The following is a 14357-nucleotide window of genomic DNA, read 5'->3' on the forward strand; positions in this document are numbered from 1 at the left end:
GCAGGATTCGGGGGTGTCTCAGCACATTGCAGCAGCCCTCTGCTGCTGCCTGCTACAGGCAAAAGCTGCTCTTGTCTTCAGCACCTGCAGGACTTCTTCAGTTCTTTGCTTTCTCCTGCTTAGTCCCAGGATGTCGCAGGGAGCAAGGCTGACCCTCAGCAGTTTGGTCGGTGGGGAGAGCCGGGAGCTCCATGCCCGCTGCTGCTGCCAGCCTGGGCAACCCTGGAAAACCACAGACTTCACAAACAAAGAAAGCCTCAGCTGCCGACTGCGTGGAGTGAGATCAAACAAATACCTGGGCTCTGGGAACACCCACGGCTGCTCCAAGTTGTGGCCCCAACAGCGAAGCCGCTCATCCCACAGTGGCCATGCAGGGCTGAGCCCCAGGGAACCATCCCAGCACCGCTCCTTTAGGAGGGCCCTGTCTCACCTCCCCAAGTGAGCGGGGTCTGGGCCTCGCTCCTGGAGGGGCTCAGCTCCTCCATGAGCCCTGGAGGCCCAGCCTGGTGGTGGGGCATGGACACAAGGACTTGGGGATGCTAAGGCACAGGGATGCAAGGGCACGGAGATACAAGGGCATATGGCACGGGCACAGGACACGGTGATGCAAGGGCACGGTGCCGCCATGCGGGCAGGTTTTACCGCTGCCCACACTACGTGATTTGCTGACCACAGGCACCTGCCAAAAAATGAGGCTCTGGCCCTTAAATGAAGTGCCCCCGAGAGAGCTGGGCTGGTAGAGACTCTTATTCTGACACTGGTGTAGCAGGAGGACAGGCAGGTCCAGCGGTGTCATTTGTTGGCAGCACATTAAAGTCTCTGGTCTTATAATGCTACGCAGAGGGCTACTATGACAGTCTGTGTCAGTGAATGACGGCCCCTTCCCAAAATACTGGTTAAAGCCCAGGTGACAACTTCCAGGCTGTAGGTAAGATTTTTTTTTTCTTCCATCATTTTTTTTATTTCAAATCTGCTAGTGAGCTGGCATGAAAAATTACAATGCGACGGCTGATGCTGAGATAAAAATGTACCTTTAAGGTACTGTGGGTGCAGAGAAGGGAAAAATGTTCGTTTTTTAAAGAAAGCAAAGGGTTTCTTACTGCTCTTTGTTTTCATCTGGTAAAGTCAAAAGTTTACTGTTTGTTTTCCAAATCAAGGTGGAATGATTTGAGGGCAATGTAACTTATCCCTTGCTGTGATGGGTGGATCCGTGCATCATGGGGCAGTGTTCATTTAGTACCTTATTTTACTGCGGTATTTTAGAAAAGAAAGTAAAGGTCACTTGCTGTACATAGCCTGTAGATGAAATGAATGAACCTGTACACAGGCAGTGATATCAAAGTGGTACAAAAACAAGATTCAACAAGTTTTTTGCACTAGTGAATGAGAACGTAGTTTGGATATGCTCCAAAAACTTCAGCTGGCTTCAAATTCCAAGAACACGACAAGGGGAAAACCAGGGAATTTTTACTATAAAACCTGTTTACTTACTGTTAATTTACAACTAATATTCATAACTACTTTTAGGAAATGAAAGCTTTAAATCCTCATAAAACAAGAGCAACGTCTTCAGCTGATCTCCCCCCAAGGAATTTCTGACCCCGTGGATCCCTTCTTTGGGCTCTCCAACGAGAGGAATACAATATACTGTGTATATATAGCAGCAAAACAGCTGATCTCAGTGGGGCAAGATTACAATTTTTTCCAGCACATGTAACTGTGTGGATTTACATTCTCATTTTTTATTAGTAGCTTTTCATTTATTTGGGGTGGGGGAAGGCTGGTACTTATTTATCCTGGAGCTGAAGTTAGTTGTCAGTCTCAACAAACTTAGTAAGTTTGCTTAAATGAAACATTCCCCTTCTGTAAATTGATGGGATACCAGGTTTAGATATCAATGACTTCCAAAATAAATGAAGGACCTCTAAGCTGCTTGGCGGGCCCTACTTTATCCTGGGGCTATGTCATTCTGGCAGTTATTAGCCACTACAGCAAATCTCAGGAAATCTCTTTGAACAGAAAAACACCGTCCTCGGCATTCCAATCCCAAATCTCAATTTGATATAAAAAGATCTGAATTCAAAAATTTGGTGATGGGTTGTTGCAATAAGCCAATTGCTATTTCTTTCAGAAATTACTGGGCTCTTGCAGATAAGATAGCCATGGTGAGCACTGCAGCTGGCTCTGATGGAGTGCGTGACTTGTTCTTTTAACCTGAAACGTTTGTATAGTTTTGAAATAGCTCTAATCAATCCTAAATCGTCTTATTTTAAGCTTAAGCTTTAACTGTCAACTGCCTGAACATAGTATTCTTTGGACTGCTAATGACTGCTCACAACACAGTATTTTTGCAAGTTAAATTGTGATGTACAATTTACTTTATCTGTATTGTCTTCCTTAAGGGAAAATCCACACCAAGAAAGCCTCTATTCTGCAAGGCCAGGGTTCCATTCTATCCAGGAGCCCAGCCAAGAAAGCTTTCGTGGCCTACCAGCTAGTTTTTACCCGTCACCTATCCAAAGCCAGTTATCACCAACAAAAACCCAGGACAGTCGTGAAACTTCTCCTATGAGTGTCCATAATTTCCCATCCGTTTCCTCTATGTGCCAACCAACCATGTTTAACTACGAACGTCCAAAACACTTTATCCAGTCTAAGAATGTGTGTCAAGGGCAACAGCAGCCTCCGGGACCTGCAACCTCTACAGAGCCGAGCAGACAAATCAAACAGTCCTCCATTCTAATACAGCCTCGTAACCCTAGTGGGCAGAAATTCTCCTCCTCGTCATCGCTGAGCTCTTCAATCACGCTCTCCTCGCCTTCCTGTAGTGCCCCTAAGGAATCCACATATCCCGTCACGCCCGCGTCTGCGCAGTCTCCTGCTAGCTCATCATCCGGGCAACGGCTTATATCCATGCCTAACCAACCCCCCGCAGCATTCCTGTGCTCAGTGCTACCCTCGCAGCCTGATTATAACAGCCAAACTCCTCCCGGGGAACCTCAGTAAGTATACACAGGCTGCTAACTTCCCCTCGCTTTAATCGGGCCTGGCCTGGCCTCTCCTGCGCACTGACCAACCCGACCCCAACCCGGCCAGCTTGGCCGAAGCCAATGGTCCAGCTCCCATTGACTTCTGATGCGCGAGGCAGGGCTTTGCATGCGTGAAGTGAGGCGGGTTAGGAGGCTGAGTGCTTGCCCTTGGTGTCTCTGTGGGAAAGGCGGGTATAAATGAGGAATTGAACTGCCCAGCAGTCACGCCACTGGCTGTTGCACACGTTTGTCGGGCTCAGTTTGAACGGTTTAGTGTGATTTGATGGGAATCACTTGTTTAACGGTACCCAGAAAAGAAGATAGTCGGCCATCTCAAATGAACTTCTCTCAACAAACATGCCCTGTGAACAGCGGGGAAGGCAGCAGTATGTTTCACATACTGCTGTTTCACAACGTTAAGATTCCTAGTAAGTCTCAGCAGAATTTTCAGGCTCTACATCATGATGGGACTCTACACTTCCCTACAATACAGTTTTCATTAATCATATGTACTAGCAGAAAGGCAGCTGCTTCAAAATTTTACCCCTTAGGACCAAAGACCAAATTCTTTCCTGAATAAGTATTATATCATTTTGCCTTTGGGCTGCAATCCAAATACCTCCCAAGGTCAGTGAGATCTCAAAGGGAGCTGGGTCTTGCCTTCTCACCAACTTGTACTCCTGCCAATATAAGCTGGAGGTCCCAGGGAAAGTCAGTGCCGAATATCCAGCGGAGGGTATTAGAAAGGTGATAGGGGCAGGGGGCTCATGCTGACCTGGGTATAAATACAGGTTTAAGTGTCAGTTTGTATTCAGGAAACCTGAACGTTTCTGGGTTGGGTTTTTTTTTTTTTTTTGGGGGGGGTGTTTTTTGGAGCACAGCACTGTGGGAAGGTAAGACCAAGCGGGGTAGCTGGGACACTGAGAAGAGCTTTTTAAAAGTCCTGCAGGAGTCCGGGTGGGTTAGGTATGCATCTGGAGTAACTGCTGGGATTTGTGTCTGTGGGGGAGGTTGTTTGTTTTCATAGCAAAGGGCTTTGGTACCTCACTATGCCTTTCACATAAGCTGCTCCAAAGAACTAAACGCAGCATCCTGTGAGTTGAGAAATTATTTTCCTAATTATACAGACGGGTAAATGGGGCATGAGACTTTATTAATCTGTTGGGCAATTTATTAAGTTATAACTTGGGCAAGCTATTAAGTCTAAGTAGTTCTGGAACACACATGAGAATTATAACTCTTCTGCCCTATTGTAATCAGGGGACCAAAATCCTAAGTGACCAAGGCAAGCGGATTTAGATACAAATAACTATGAGGCCCTACTGTGTTTAAGGAACGGGGTTAGATCCTGTCAGCACAGAGCGCTGTGACCTCTTGTAGACCTTCACAACCTGGTGAGGGATGCTCCACTTTTCCTAGCACCTTTCGGAATCAAGTCTACTATCTAACTTGCTGCCAGAGCCAAGACTTGATCGTCTCTTGACTATGGATTACAGGAGCAGGCTATGTGGGGATTGTAGCATGGCACCTAAAGACCCCTGTGGGATAAGCTTAGTTATTGAACATCTGAACAGAAATACCTTCTGGGGCCCTGAAGAAGAAGATAGTAAATCATTTGTCCACACATAATGAACTAGTTTGTGACCCTGCTGTGGATTTGCAGCACCAAGAGCCTTTTTAGCAATTGAAATTGTGCAGGAGTGCAGTTCTTGAGGGAGAACTTGCTCCTGGAGAGACTCTCCGAGCTCAGTGGAGTTCTCAAAACACTGCTAGCCTGGCTGCATGCATTCAAACCAGGACAGAGGCCACTGCAAGATTTAGGAATGCTGAATGATGACCCACAGCAAGCGACTGTGACAGTTCTGTGGGATGACACTGAATGACTTGATTAGACAATGATGCTTCCCCCTAAGTTTTTCGTCCTCAGTCATGCCACCTAGCCTATCTATCTCCCAAACTCTTTACAGGTTCCTTTGAACCACAGTTTCTAGGTAGCAGATTGACATTTGTGTCTATAGTGAACAGTCAAGCAAGCCTACAGGAATAACTTTGTTTCCTCTTCCTGCATGAGTAGTTACTCAAAGCCAATGTATAACAAACAAGCTAGCATCAACTCTATGCAGAAGACGTCTGACCAAGAAATTCGAGGAACAAAAGAGGCCCTCATCCAGGACTTGGAAAAGAAACTCCGGTGCAAAGACAACCTCCTCCAGAATGGCAACCAGGTAAGGGAAAGCTGCTGACTAAAGAACCAGTTTGCTCTGCCCAGGTTTCACCCTGCATTCCAATCCTGGAGTTAATAAGCTACCCAAATCATCAGAAACTTGGAGAAATACCGATACTTAAAAGCTTACTCTAGAGAGTATCACCACATGTGGTAAACCTCTTTGATTTCTTTTTATACAAACCATAACCAATCAAAGAAAATGTGTGACCTTTTATGATAAAGTCTGTGAGCTATAAGAGGGTCTTAGACTCAGTGCCTATCTATTCATTCTGTGAAGGGACAAAATATAATCCTCTTGATCAAGAAATTGAAACCTTGGAGACAAAAATTGCTTACCAGTTAGGAAGCACATTGCAACAAGCTCAAGTAAGCAGGTCTTTAATGCAAGTTGCAACCTTCCTGCTGGTTGGAGGCAATGAGTAAAATCCCAGTGTTTATAGTTCCCATCTTCTTTTCCCTGAAATAGAAATGAGTTTTGCCATTACTATCAGTGGAAAAAGGCTTGTATCATATATATATATATATATATATATAGTCTTAAACATTGAAGGAAAAATAATGTCAGGTCAAATATGAGTTAATGTGTCCCTAACAGGAATGTCCTATCTGCTGTAAGAAAGTTTGCCATTGCAAGCCAGCCTTTCTTCCCATAGGAAGCCAGGCTAAAAATAAGGCTTATGCAATCACCACTGTGTGTCCTCCTCCCCTTGTCCTCCAACAACGTCTGAACCAACTGGCCACTCTCAGCCACACTTAATCTCAGCAGTAGTGTTCTCAGGGATATTATGCTCTCGCAGGTTTTGCAAAAGGTCTTGCTCTCTTCTAAGGAAAAGTCCCCCAAGCCTTCTCAAATTGTTATCTACACAGGAGTAATCACATATATATACTGTACATGAGATAAACTTAGTCAGTTTGTCCTCACCTCATAAATCCAAACCCAAGATAAACTCTTGGGAAGCCAAGTTTCAGGTGTTTTGGTGCTTGTAGGAATAACACATGGGAGTAGGGGACAGTAGCATCTAGCCTCTAGCTGCTGAAGTAAATCCACAGCTGAATGACTTGGGAAGTTTTCCCAGTGCTAACAGAAGGGTACCCTGGGACTTACTCTGGCTTCCGAGATAATGCCATCAGTTACCCATAAATAATCCCAGCGCGGAAAAAAAAGAGGCGTGGAAGGCCACAGATGGCATTAGAGAGGCTTTGATGAACAGGCAGTTTAATCTTTTATGCATTTCAGTGCTGTATATATTGAGGCTGACTTCAGTAGGCATCACGGACTGCAAACCCGCTGGAACAGAAGTAGAGTTTCTATTCAGCCACTGCTTTCACTGACAACACCCTGACTTTGTGGCATATTAATGCGTTCTTACAAGATGAACTGAAATAGTAAATGGACTTATGACAAGAATTCCACTCTGCTCTGCTTTTAGCGATTAACTTATGAAGAAAGAATGGCTCGCAGGCTGCTAGGACCAGAAAACGCTGCATCTGTGTTGGAAGCACAAAGCGAAGACATGCAGAACGCGCAGGTAAACGGGGCCTCTCTCTAGAGCAGTAATTTCCTAGTGGCGGTGCTGTGAACTGCTTATACTTAAAGAGGATGGATGGAGAGAGGGTGTTTTCTTGGCACCAGTGCAGGAGAGGGAAGGGAAGAGCTTTTGCTAGCAGATCTCTGTATAGTTGGGATTTGGGTTTGGGGGAGATGATGGTGGAGGGGGGGGCAGTTTAAGCACCGAATGCTGGCAGTACTTACACCATCCCCTTGCTGGGCCTGATCTGTAGGAATGACCTCTCTAGGGAGGAATTGCAACAGCTGCTACCCAGCACATTGCACTCTGCCTGTGACAGGCAGGGAGAAGCACAGCGAGGGATCCAGGTACCCACTCTAATAGCCTGAGTTCTGCCTTGGCAAGGACAGCAAGATTTACACCTGTCACTGTTTGGAGTCAGTGACATTGACTACAGGAGGTCAGGGCTGGGGGGTGGAATTGGTGGGGTTTTATCCCTTCCAGAAGCTTGCAATTGTTAACAGAAGACAAAGCAGTTATTTTAGCAGCCCACATGCTGATAGCCAAGAATCTATTACTACTGGCATGTTCAAAAACATTTTAGTTGGGGACTTGCATCATTCATTGGTTATTCAGAACAGGCCAGCTAAAAGCTCTCTCTGGCACTTCTTTGATCAAAGTTACTGGAAATATCTGTGATGTGGCACTGGACACCTGTGCTGCCAAAGAAAACATCCCTCCTGCTGCATGCATGCAGAGAGCCAGCAGGCTGGCATTCATCTTTCCAAATGCAGTTAGCAAAACTCTTCAATGCAAGAGACACTTAAGATCACAGCAAGGGTGGAATACACAGTTTGAGCTATTTCTCCCCAGCAATCACCTGACAAAAGCAGACAAGAAAGGAACATGATGGATGTCAGAGAGGATGGGAGACCTCATTTTATTTTGCATAAAAATGCTCCATATAAAGTGGAAGGAGAAATTGGCTTATGTTTAGATATTATTTTTTTTTAATTCAGTATTGTATTCACTGATTCATTCAGGGAATGAAGCTAAAACTTTGTTTAAAGCTAAACCTTTACTTACGTGATGCTTGCCCTGAACTGAAGGCTGATTCAGTGTTTGAAGTTTAAACCCAGGCTTAAGTGTTCCACAGGAATGGGCCACGGAGTGCAGAACCAAGCACCGTAATGGCAAACACCCCAGAAATGTCCGTGTAGCATTTCCTCTGCCTGATTCCATTGCTAAAATGAGTCACTGGTGATGAACTCTGCTTATATTTTCCAAATATCCAAGCTCCTACCAGGAATCAGTCCTGGGTACTTTAGCAGATTTACTCATGTGATTGTGGAGCTGTCAGTAAGCTTACTTGGTGCTGTGATGTAGAAAGAAAAATATTTTCCAGCCCCGCATGTGTTCTCTGCTACTGGTACCATATTTAAGTGGGCACAATACTATGTTCTTGCCAGTGATTCCACTTCTATTCCTGCTATTGGGAAGGACATTCTGTACTTAGTTCTCATTTTAGATACTGCCAGTAGCACTACTCCCCTCTAACAAAGGTTATTGGCTTGCCAAAGGCCCAGTGTGCCAAACGAAGCTGCTGCACCTATCACCTGTGCAGAGTGACAAGAAGCTGTTCTATTAATAGTACTTGTTGCTAGCACAGCAAAAAGTCTAGCATGAAAAGAGAGCGTGTTAGCATATGATGCAAGTTCCTTTACATCTTAGCCCAACAACTTCTAAGTATTCAGTGTGCTTTAAGGAGCAGTATACTAACTCAAAATGGCTTCTCATTTGGTTTATAGATTAAACTTCCTCTGTAAATTAACTCACCTTTTGTCCTCCTCTTTCCAAGCACCAGAACGCAGAGAACATCAGGCTGCAGGTTCCTACAACACATGTAAGGTAATGCATAAACCTGTGCTGTGCTACTCTTCAAGGCCTTATTTCAAATATTTCTAGACAATGCTAGCATTCCTTTGCTTTTCATTTTTCCTGAAGTAGTAATTACTAAACTCATTTACTTCCTTTCAACTAAAATGCTACCATTAGACGATGGCTGCTGAAGCCTGTGGTGTTAAAGCAGTCAATTCTAAGCATAACACTAAATTTTGAAAGACTTGTATCTAGGGCAAATATGTGTCATGGTCTAGAAAATACTTTTCTAGTCAAAGCAAGGCCCAACAATGTAAATGATAAAACACATCACGATGAAACACGGCCCACACTGTTCTTGTAAATTCTTTTGGATATTAGGCCAAAGATGAGTTTTGCTATGTTATGCTTCTGTGTTAAACTGAATAACTTCAGCAAGATGAGTGGTTCATCAGTACTCATGCCTTACAGCTGAAAAACAACCAGAACTGCAGTGTTGGGTTCCTAAGCCTCCTGAGTGACTCAGCACTGCAGTGAGATCTGTGCTATGGTAACTTTTATACAACTGCTACTGTCCTCGTTATAGGAGCAGACCATCCTCAAGAGGAGATGAACGTGGACATGATGCAATTCAGGAAAAGTTTTTTCAACCACGTTTTACACAAGTGCCAGAAGATGTCATTATTGAGGAGGGGCGATTCTGCAGGCTCGACTTCAAAGTAATACCAGCTTTTCACTTTCAGTCCCCTTAGCTGTGTGGTGTGTGTGGCATGAATAGCTCTCTGAGCTGCAGTGCCTTTGTGGCTTGATGAGCCAGAGCACTAACAGCAGGTTGCACAGGGTCTCTCCAGGCAGAGTAAAGCTGGTAACAGAAGATGGGTAAATGTGTCAACGTTTTCCCTTGGAAAATATAAGTGGAATTAGTTGTATAAGAGTATGGCTAAAGCTAAATGCTGGTAAATATGGACCACCACAGAAGACTCACTAGAGCTCAGTGCAAAAACTGAATATTAAGACCTTGCTTCAAGAAATCTTTTAGAGAAGTGACCTTGTGCTCTCCGCTGGGACACCCACTGGCTTCAGTGGAATGGAATCCCGCCCAGCACAGCCTATGTAGGAGGGGACTGCCTGCTTTTAATGAGTCTTCTATAAGGCTCATTCAAGTATGCCCTGGCTGGAGCAGGTATATGGCAAGGAAATGAATGTACTAATTACAAACAAATAGAACAGCAGAGTGGCCTGAGACTGCATGGTAACTGTGCCAACCCTAGGGTAAGAAAGAACCTGGCGCTTGCACATATGCAGCTTTACTGCAAATATTGTTTTCTGATTGTGGCATGACTTGTTTTTTTCCCAATTGCATCCAGAAGGACTTCAATCCCTTGCCTTAAATAGAGTCAGGCAATACCTTAACGTGACCTTTAGCCATTTTGCTGTGATGCGATGGACAGGGATGTTTCTGACTGTGATGGACAACCTAGAGCATGTCTGCAAGATACAGTTTATTCACATACTTTATCAAAATTGTACAAATTTCGGCACTGCTACAGTGCTAGCTGTGAGATTGATTAGATGGGTGAGCTCCCTCCCACCATGAACCCACAATGAACATCTTTGACTTAATCAAACCTATTTTATGGGATGGGAACAACAGGGGTTTGCAGGAACAGCATCCACTGTCTTGCAGCTAGAGCTCATCTCTGCACAGCTCACTCCATGAGCCTTCCTCTCTGCGCAGCACCACATTAATATTCAAAAATTAATGTTTTGTAGTATGACCATGATTCGATCACCCATATACATCAATTTCTATACAGCATTGAAGAGTTTGTATCATCTTAAAGCTTTTTAACCCTTTTGCTGCTTTTCTCCCCTTCACAGGTTAGTGGGCTGCCAACCCCAGATGTGATGTGGTATCAGAACGGAAGGATGGTACATCAAGACCAGTTTCATAAAATGATTGTGTCAGAAAAGGGATTCCACTCATTTATCTTTGAAGCGGTCAAATCATCTGATGCAGGGACATATGAATGTGTGGCTGTCAACCGTGCAGGAGAAGCATCTTTTGCAGTAAAAGTGGAAGTAATTGGTAAGACAAAGAAAACTGATGATTATCAGACACAGAGAACCTCAGTCATCTAATGCCTTCTTCTGTGTGTTTGGGATATTAAAGCAATTACAAAGTAGAGGTAGATCTCCAGATCTTCAGGCTCAAAGTATAACAAACACTTTACCTTTTCCAAGACTATTTTAACATATACATTTGGGATGAAATATTTCTTCAAAACCCTTGTAGTGGGGGATTTAAATTTAGTGTGATATCCAGAATTTGGGAGTTGCTCATCTCTTAGAACTGATGGCAACTCTCCCCCTAAAGTGGGTTGTGGCTGCTACACCCCTATGCATATGGAATGAACTACCTGTAGGCTAAGAAGTTGCTGTAGGGAATGTGCCCTCCTAAATTTAGCATTTTGAAATCTTTAAAAAAAAAAAAAAAAAAGCCTAATAATAATGTTCAATACTTACAGTAACTCCTCATCTTTCCTCTTTAATTTAGCAAAAGAACATCACACACCTCCAACTTTCATCTTTAAGCCACAAAGCAAAAAGGTTTTTGAAGGAGATACAGCCAGACTCGAATGCCAGATCTCTGCCATCCCAACACCTCGGATTTACTGGAAAAGAAACAATGAAATGGTACAATATAATACAGACCGAATAAGGTATCCTACTAATGAGTTGGCTATTAGTGTGTTAGGAAAATAATAACCAATATTTAAGTCAAATTTGAATTAGCTGCTTAATAAAAACAGCAGCTGGGGAGCTAGATATGCCCCTCGTTTATGAGGCATGATGAACCAGCCCATGTGCTAGGCAGGCATGATGCACAGAGTATTGTTTTGAGGACACAGTGAGAAAATGCTGTGACCAGATAGATGCCACTGGATTCCAACAGCAGTTACACAGCCCAGTGAGAAGCATGGCTATGGCACCAAGAAATGCAGCATTCATCACGCTCTAAGGCTGTGGCAGCTGCAGAAGGGTTGTGGTGCCACCAGAATGCTACCAAGATGTGAATTATTGGCAGCTTGTAATAAAAATGCTGTGTTTATATTTAAATAGTTAGCAGTGCCCTGCAAGAATTGTTGAGGGCTTTCTCAGCTCCTCACATTTAAACAGACTATTATTTCAATGTTTTCTCGCCTTCCCCCTCCAAGCACTCACATGTAAATACCCATATTTTTTTCAGCTTGTTACATGACAATACTGGAAGGATTTGCCTCCTGATTCATAACGCAAACAAGAAAGATGCTGGTTGGTACACAGTGTCTGCTGTCAACGGAGCAGGAGTGGCCACATGCCACGCCAGACTGGAGGTTGCAAGTAAGTACCACTTTGCAGTGCCGTAACCACAACTTGGACAGCCACTTGCACCTGTATTCCAAATGGACCCTGAAGGTTAACCTACCAAAGCTTGGGCTGCTGGAAGGACTTCTTTCCCAGGATAATGAACTACAGAAAAAGTAACTAGCCCAAGAAAATCTCACATTTGTGCAATACTATGTGATGAGTCTTTTGCAAATGGTCTGCATCTGCTGCCTGCCCTGCTAAAGCCTACATTTTGACAGATACCAAGGAGGGTGAATGTCATCCTTCCCATAAATTTCCAGCTTGTCTGTTAAGTTCTTCCTAAGGGTTGGCTGTTCTATGTTGCAGCTTTAAAAAAAAAAAAAAAAAACAATTGGGTTGCTATACCCTGGGTCTTTCCAGTCTGGGAAGACACTGAAAGAGGCTTTTTTCTCTCTTCCAGCACATGCAAACAAGCCAGTTCCAGCCCCAAAGCAGTTACGGGTTCGACCAACTTTTAGCAAGTATTTGGCACTTAATGGCAGAGGACTGGACGTGAAACAAGCTTTCTCACCAGAAGGAGAGTTTCAGCGTTTGGCTGAGCAGTCTGGACTGTATGAAAGTGATGAACTTTAACTGGAAATGAAGAGGAAAACTCGCACCTATAAGAGACAGTTACTACATAGATGTAGTTAACCAATGGTTGCTCTGATTAGCAAAATACCTATCTACGTACTTCTACTTTGACTCTTGCACATTCTGTTGTTCCCCTTTTACCTGTTAGATTTTATTTATATGGGTTGATGAATATAGCCATTTACTGAGTATTGTATTTTAAGCCTAAGAAAGCAGGGCAATTAGATTTTACAGGTGTAGGTGGTTTTAGCTCCACCTGTGCTTGGTTACTTGCTAAAGTAGATTGGTTTGTACTGCTTCTCTAATATCACTCTTGATAATATCAGAACTCTGTAATGTCTGATTACTAAAACCAAATAGACTAGAGTGTTTTTATGAGGACTACATAGAGGCAAATAAAACTTTAAATATCCACCACGGCCTATAACTCTTCCTTGATCTGTTAAAATGCAGCTACAGCTGCCTGGCACCGCATCCAGCCCAGCAAAGCCCAATTCTTACCCTGCTGGCTCTGTAGGGGTTCCTCCTGTTCCTTCCCCCTTCCTTGTCTTCTGCCTCCTTAGAGCTACTGCAGCTCTTAGCCCTGAAACACAGCAGTGAGGCATCACCAAGATTTTTCCTTCTTGCATGCTTGATGCAGAAGCTGCGCTATATAATACAGCACTAAGGCTGCCACAACTTCCCTTCTAATAAAGGAGCGACTGGGCCTTACACCTCTGACTCTCAACAAGCCCTTGATTTGACTAACTCAATTTCTATGCTGTTATTCACAGCCATCTTGCTCAAAATACCCCCATAACCTGATTTTGCCAAATTCCAGCAACCTAATCTGAAGGTTTTTCAGCCCTGATCTCTAAAGGCAGATGTGTGAAGACAAATCCAGCCTGAACTCGGCCTGTTGGGGCGCGCAGTACCCCTGCTGCTAGCCAGCTCCCCTCAGAGCACCATAAGGAGTGGACAAAATGAGGTCTCGGCCTCACACCACGCGGCTGTGCTGGTCGATAACCCCATATACCTCAGCTGCCCGGCTCCCACCACCACCCTGCTACTCCACCACCTGGGCTGCCAAAGCAGCAATAGCTGCTGTAACCTGCAATAACTTTGCAGCTCTGAGCTCAGCCAACGCCGCTTTCCACCCGTGGGCTCCTCCGGAAGGCAAAAACGCCTCAGTGCTGAGGGAAGGGCACGGTGCCAGAGCCGGACACCAGCACCCCCAGCCCGCAACCATCGCTCAGCGCCCGTCGCCATGGCCGCAGCCCGCGTTCCTGCCGCTCCGGAGGGGCAGAAGGGAAAAGCCGGGGGGCGGCCGGGCGCTCAGCCCGCAGGCAGCCCCGCCGCCGGGACAAGCGAGGCTCTGCGGGAGCCGGTCCCGGAGCGGGAGACGCCGCCCGTTGCGATTCAAACGAGGGGAGCGAGCGCCGGGAGCGGCCCCGGTCCGGCCCGGCCGCCATGGAGGCGGCGGCGGAGCAGAGGCCGAGCGGCGGCGGTGCGTGAGGCGGCCGCGGGCCCTCAGCGCGGGGCTGCCCGACCGGCGGCTCCGGCCTCTCTGGTTTAAAGCTCAGCTTCTGCCTTAACCTCCCCCTCACCCCCCCGTTAGGTGTCACAGAACCCCGGATAAGCTGCAGCGGAGAACTGGAGCTGAAAACGACCCTGCGGGAGCTGGTTATATACCTCATTTTCCTTATCACTCTCTGTCTAGGTAAGTCAGCAGGTGAAGGGGGTGACCGCACC

At 45.3% G+C, this 14357-nt stretch overlaps 2 protein-coding genes and 1 long non-coding RNA gene across 12 annotated transcripts in view; 2 read left to right on the forward strand and 1 right to left on the reverse strand.

Moving 5' to 3' along the window:
• Positions 1 to 20: 20 nt before the first annotated feature.
• On the forward strand, positions 21 to 13040 carry MYOT (myotilin; the record flags this gene model as incomplete). 6 transcript variants are annotated; one of them, XM_080555052.1, is made up of 10 exons in its annotated part: positions 21 to 928; positions 2403 to 3002; positions 5104 to 5254; positions 6687 to 6785; positions 8629 to 8672; positions 9229 to 9361; positions 10524 to 10731; positions 11200 to 11365; positions 11893 to 12026; positions 12454 to 13040. In XM_080555052.1, 9 exons carry the CDS (start codon positions 2569 to 2571, stop codon positions 12624 to 12626), a joined length of 1542 nt encoding a protein of 513 aa, XP_080411178.1. In that variant the 3' UTR covers positions 12627 to 13040. The 6 variants fall into 6 exon arrangements, with proteins under 6 accessions (XP_080411178.1, XP_080411177.1, XP_080411179.1 ...); XM_080555051.1 differs by having other exon boundaries at positions 24 to 928; positions 8623 to 8672; XM_080555055.1 differs by lacking the exon at positions 2403 to 3002 and adding an exon at positions 2132 to 2165 and having other exon boundaries at positions 739 to 928; positions 8623 to 8672.
• The window catches only part of LOC308177578, a 14065-nt gene continuing 3572 nt past the window's right edge, over positions 3865 to 14357 (reverse strand). Inside the window, exons 3-6 of the long non-coding RNA XR_013939266.1 lie at positions 13128 to 13209; positions 11169 to 11317; positions 8601 to 8656; positions 3865 to 5713 (exon numbers count right to left, since the gene is read on the reverse strand). This is a non-coding gene — a long non-coding RNA (uncharacterized lncRNA). The remainder of the gene's footprint in view (positions 5714 to 8600; positions 8657 to 11168; positions 11318 to 13127; positions 13210 to 14357) is intronic.
• PKD2L2 (polycystin 2 like 2, transient receptor potential cation channel) overlaps positions 13132 to 14357 on the forward strand; it is a 17421-nt gene continuing 16195 nt past the window's right edge. For 4 of the 5 annotated variants that reach the window (XR_013939256.1, XR_013939257.1, XM_080555040.1 and 1 more), the window contains exons 1-2: positions 13132 to 14112; positions 14224 to 14325. Coding sequence is in view for 3 of the 5 variants with exons in the window: in XM_080555040.1 (XP_080411166.1) it covers positions 14076 to 14112; positions 14224 to 14325 (139 nt within the window). In the remaining 2 variants the exon portion in view is untranslated. The remainder of the gene's footprint in view (positions 14113 to 14223; positions 14326 to 14357) is intronic. The other variant, XM_080555039.1, reaches the window with a different exon arrangement.

Source organism: Anser brachyrhynchus (genome assembly GCF_964034855.1).
Source record: "Anser brachyrhynchus genome assembly, chromosome: 14".
Classification (NCBI taxonomy): Eukaryota; Metazoa; Chordata; class Aves; order Anseriformes; family Anatidae; genus Anser; species Anser brachyrhynchus.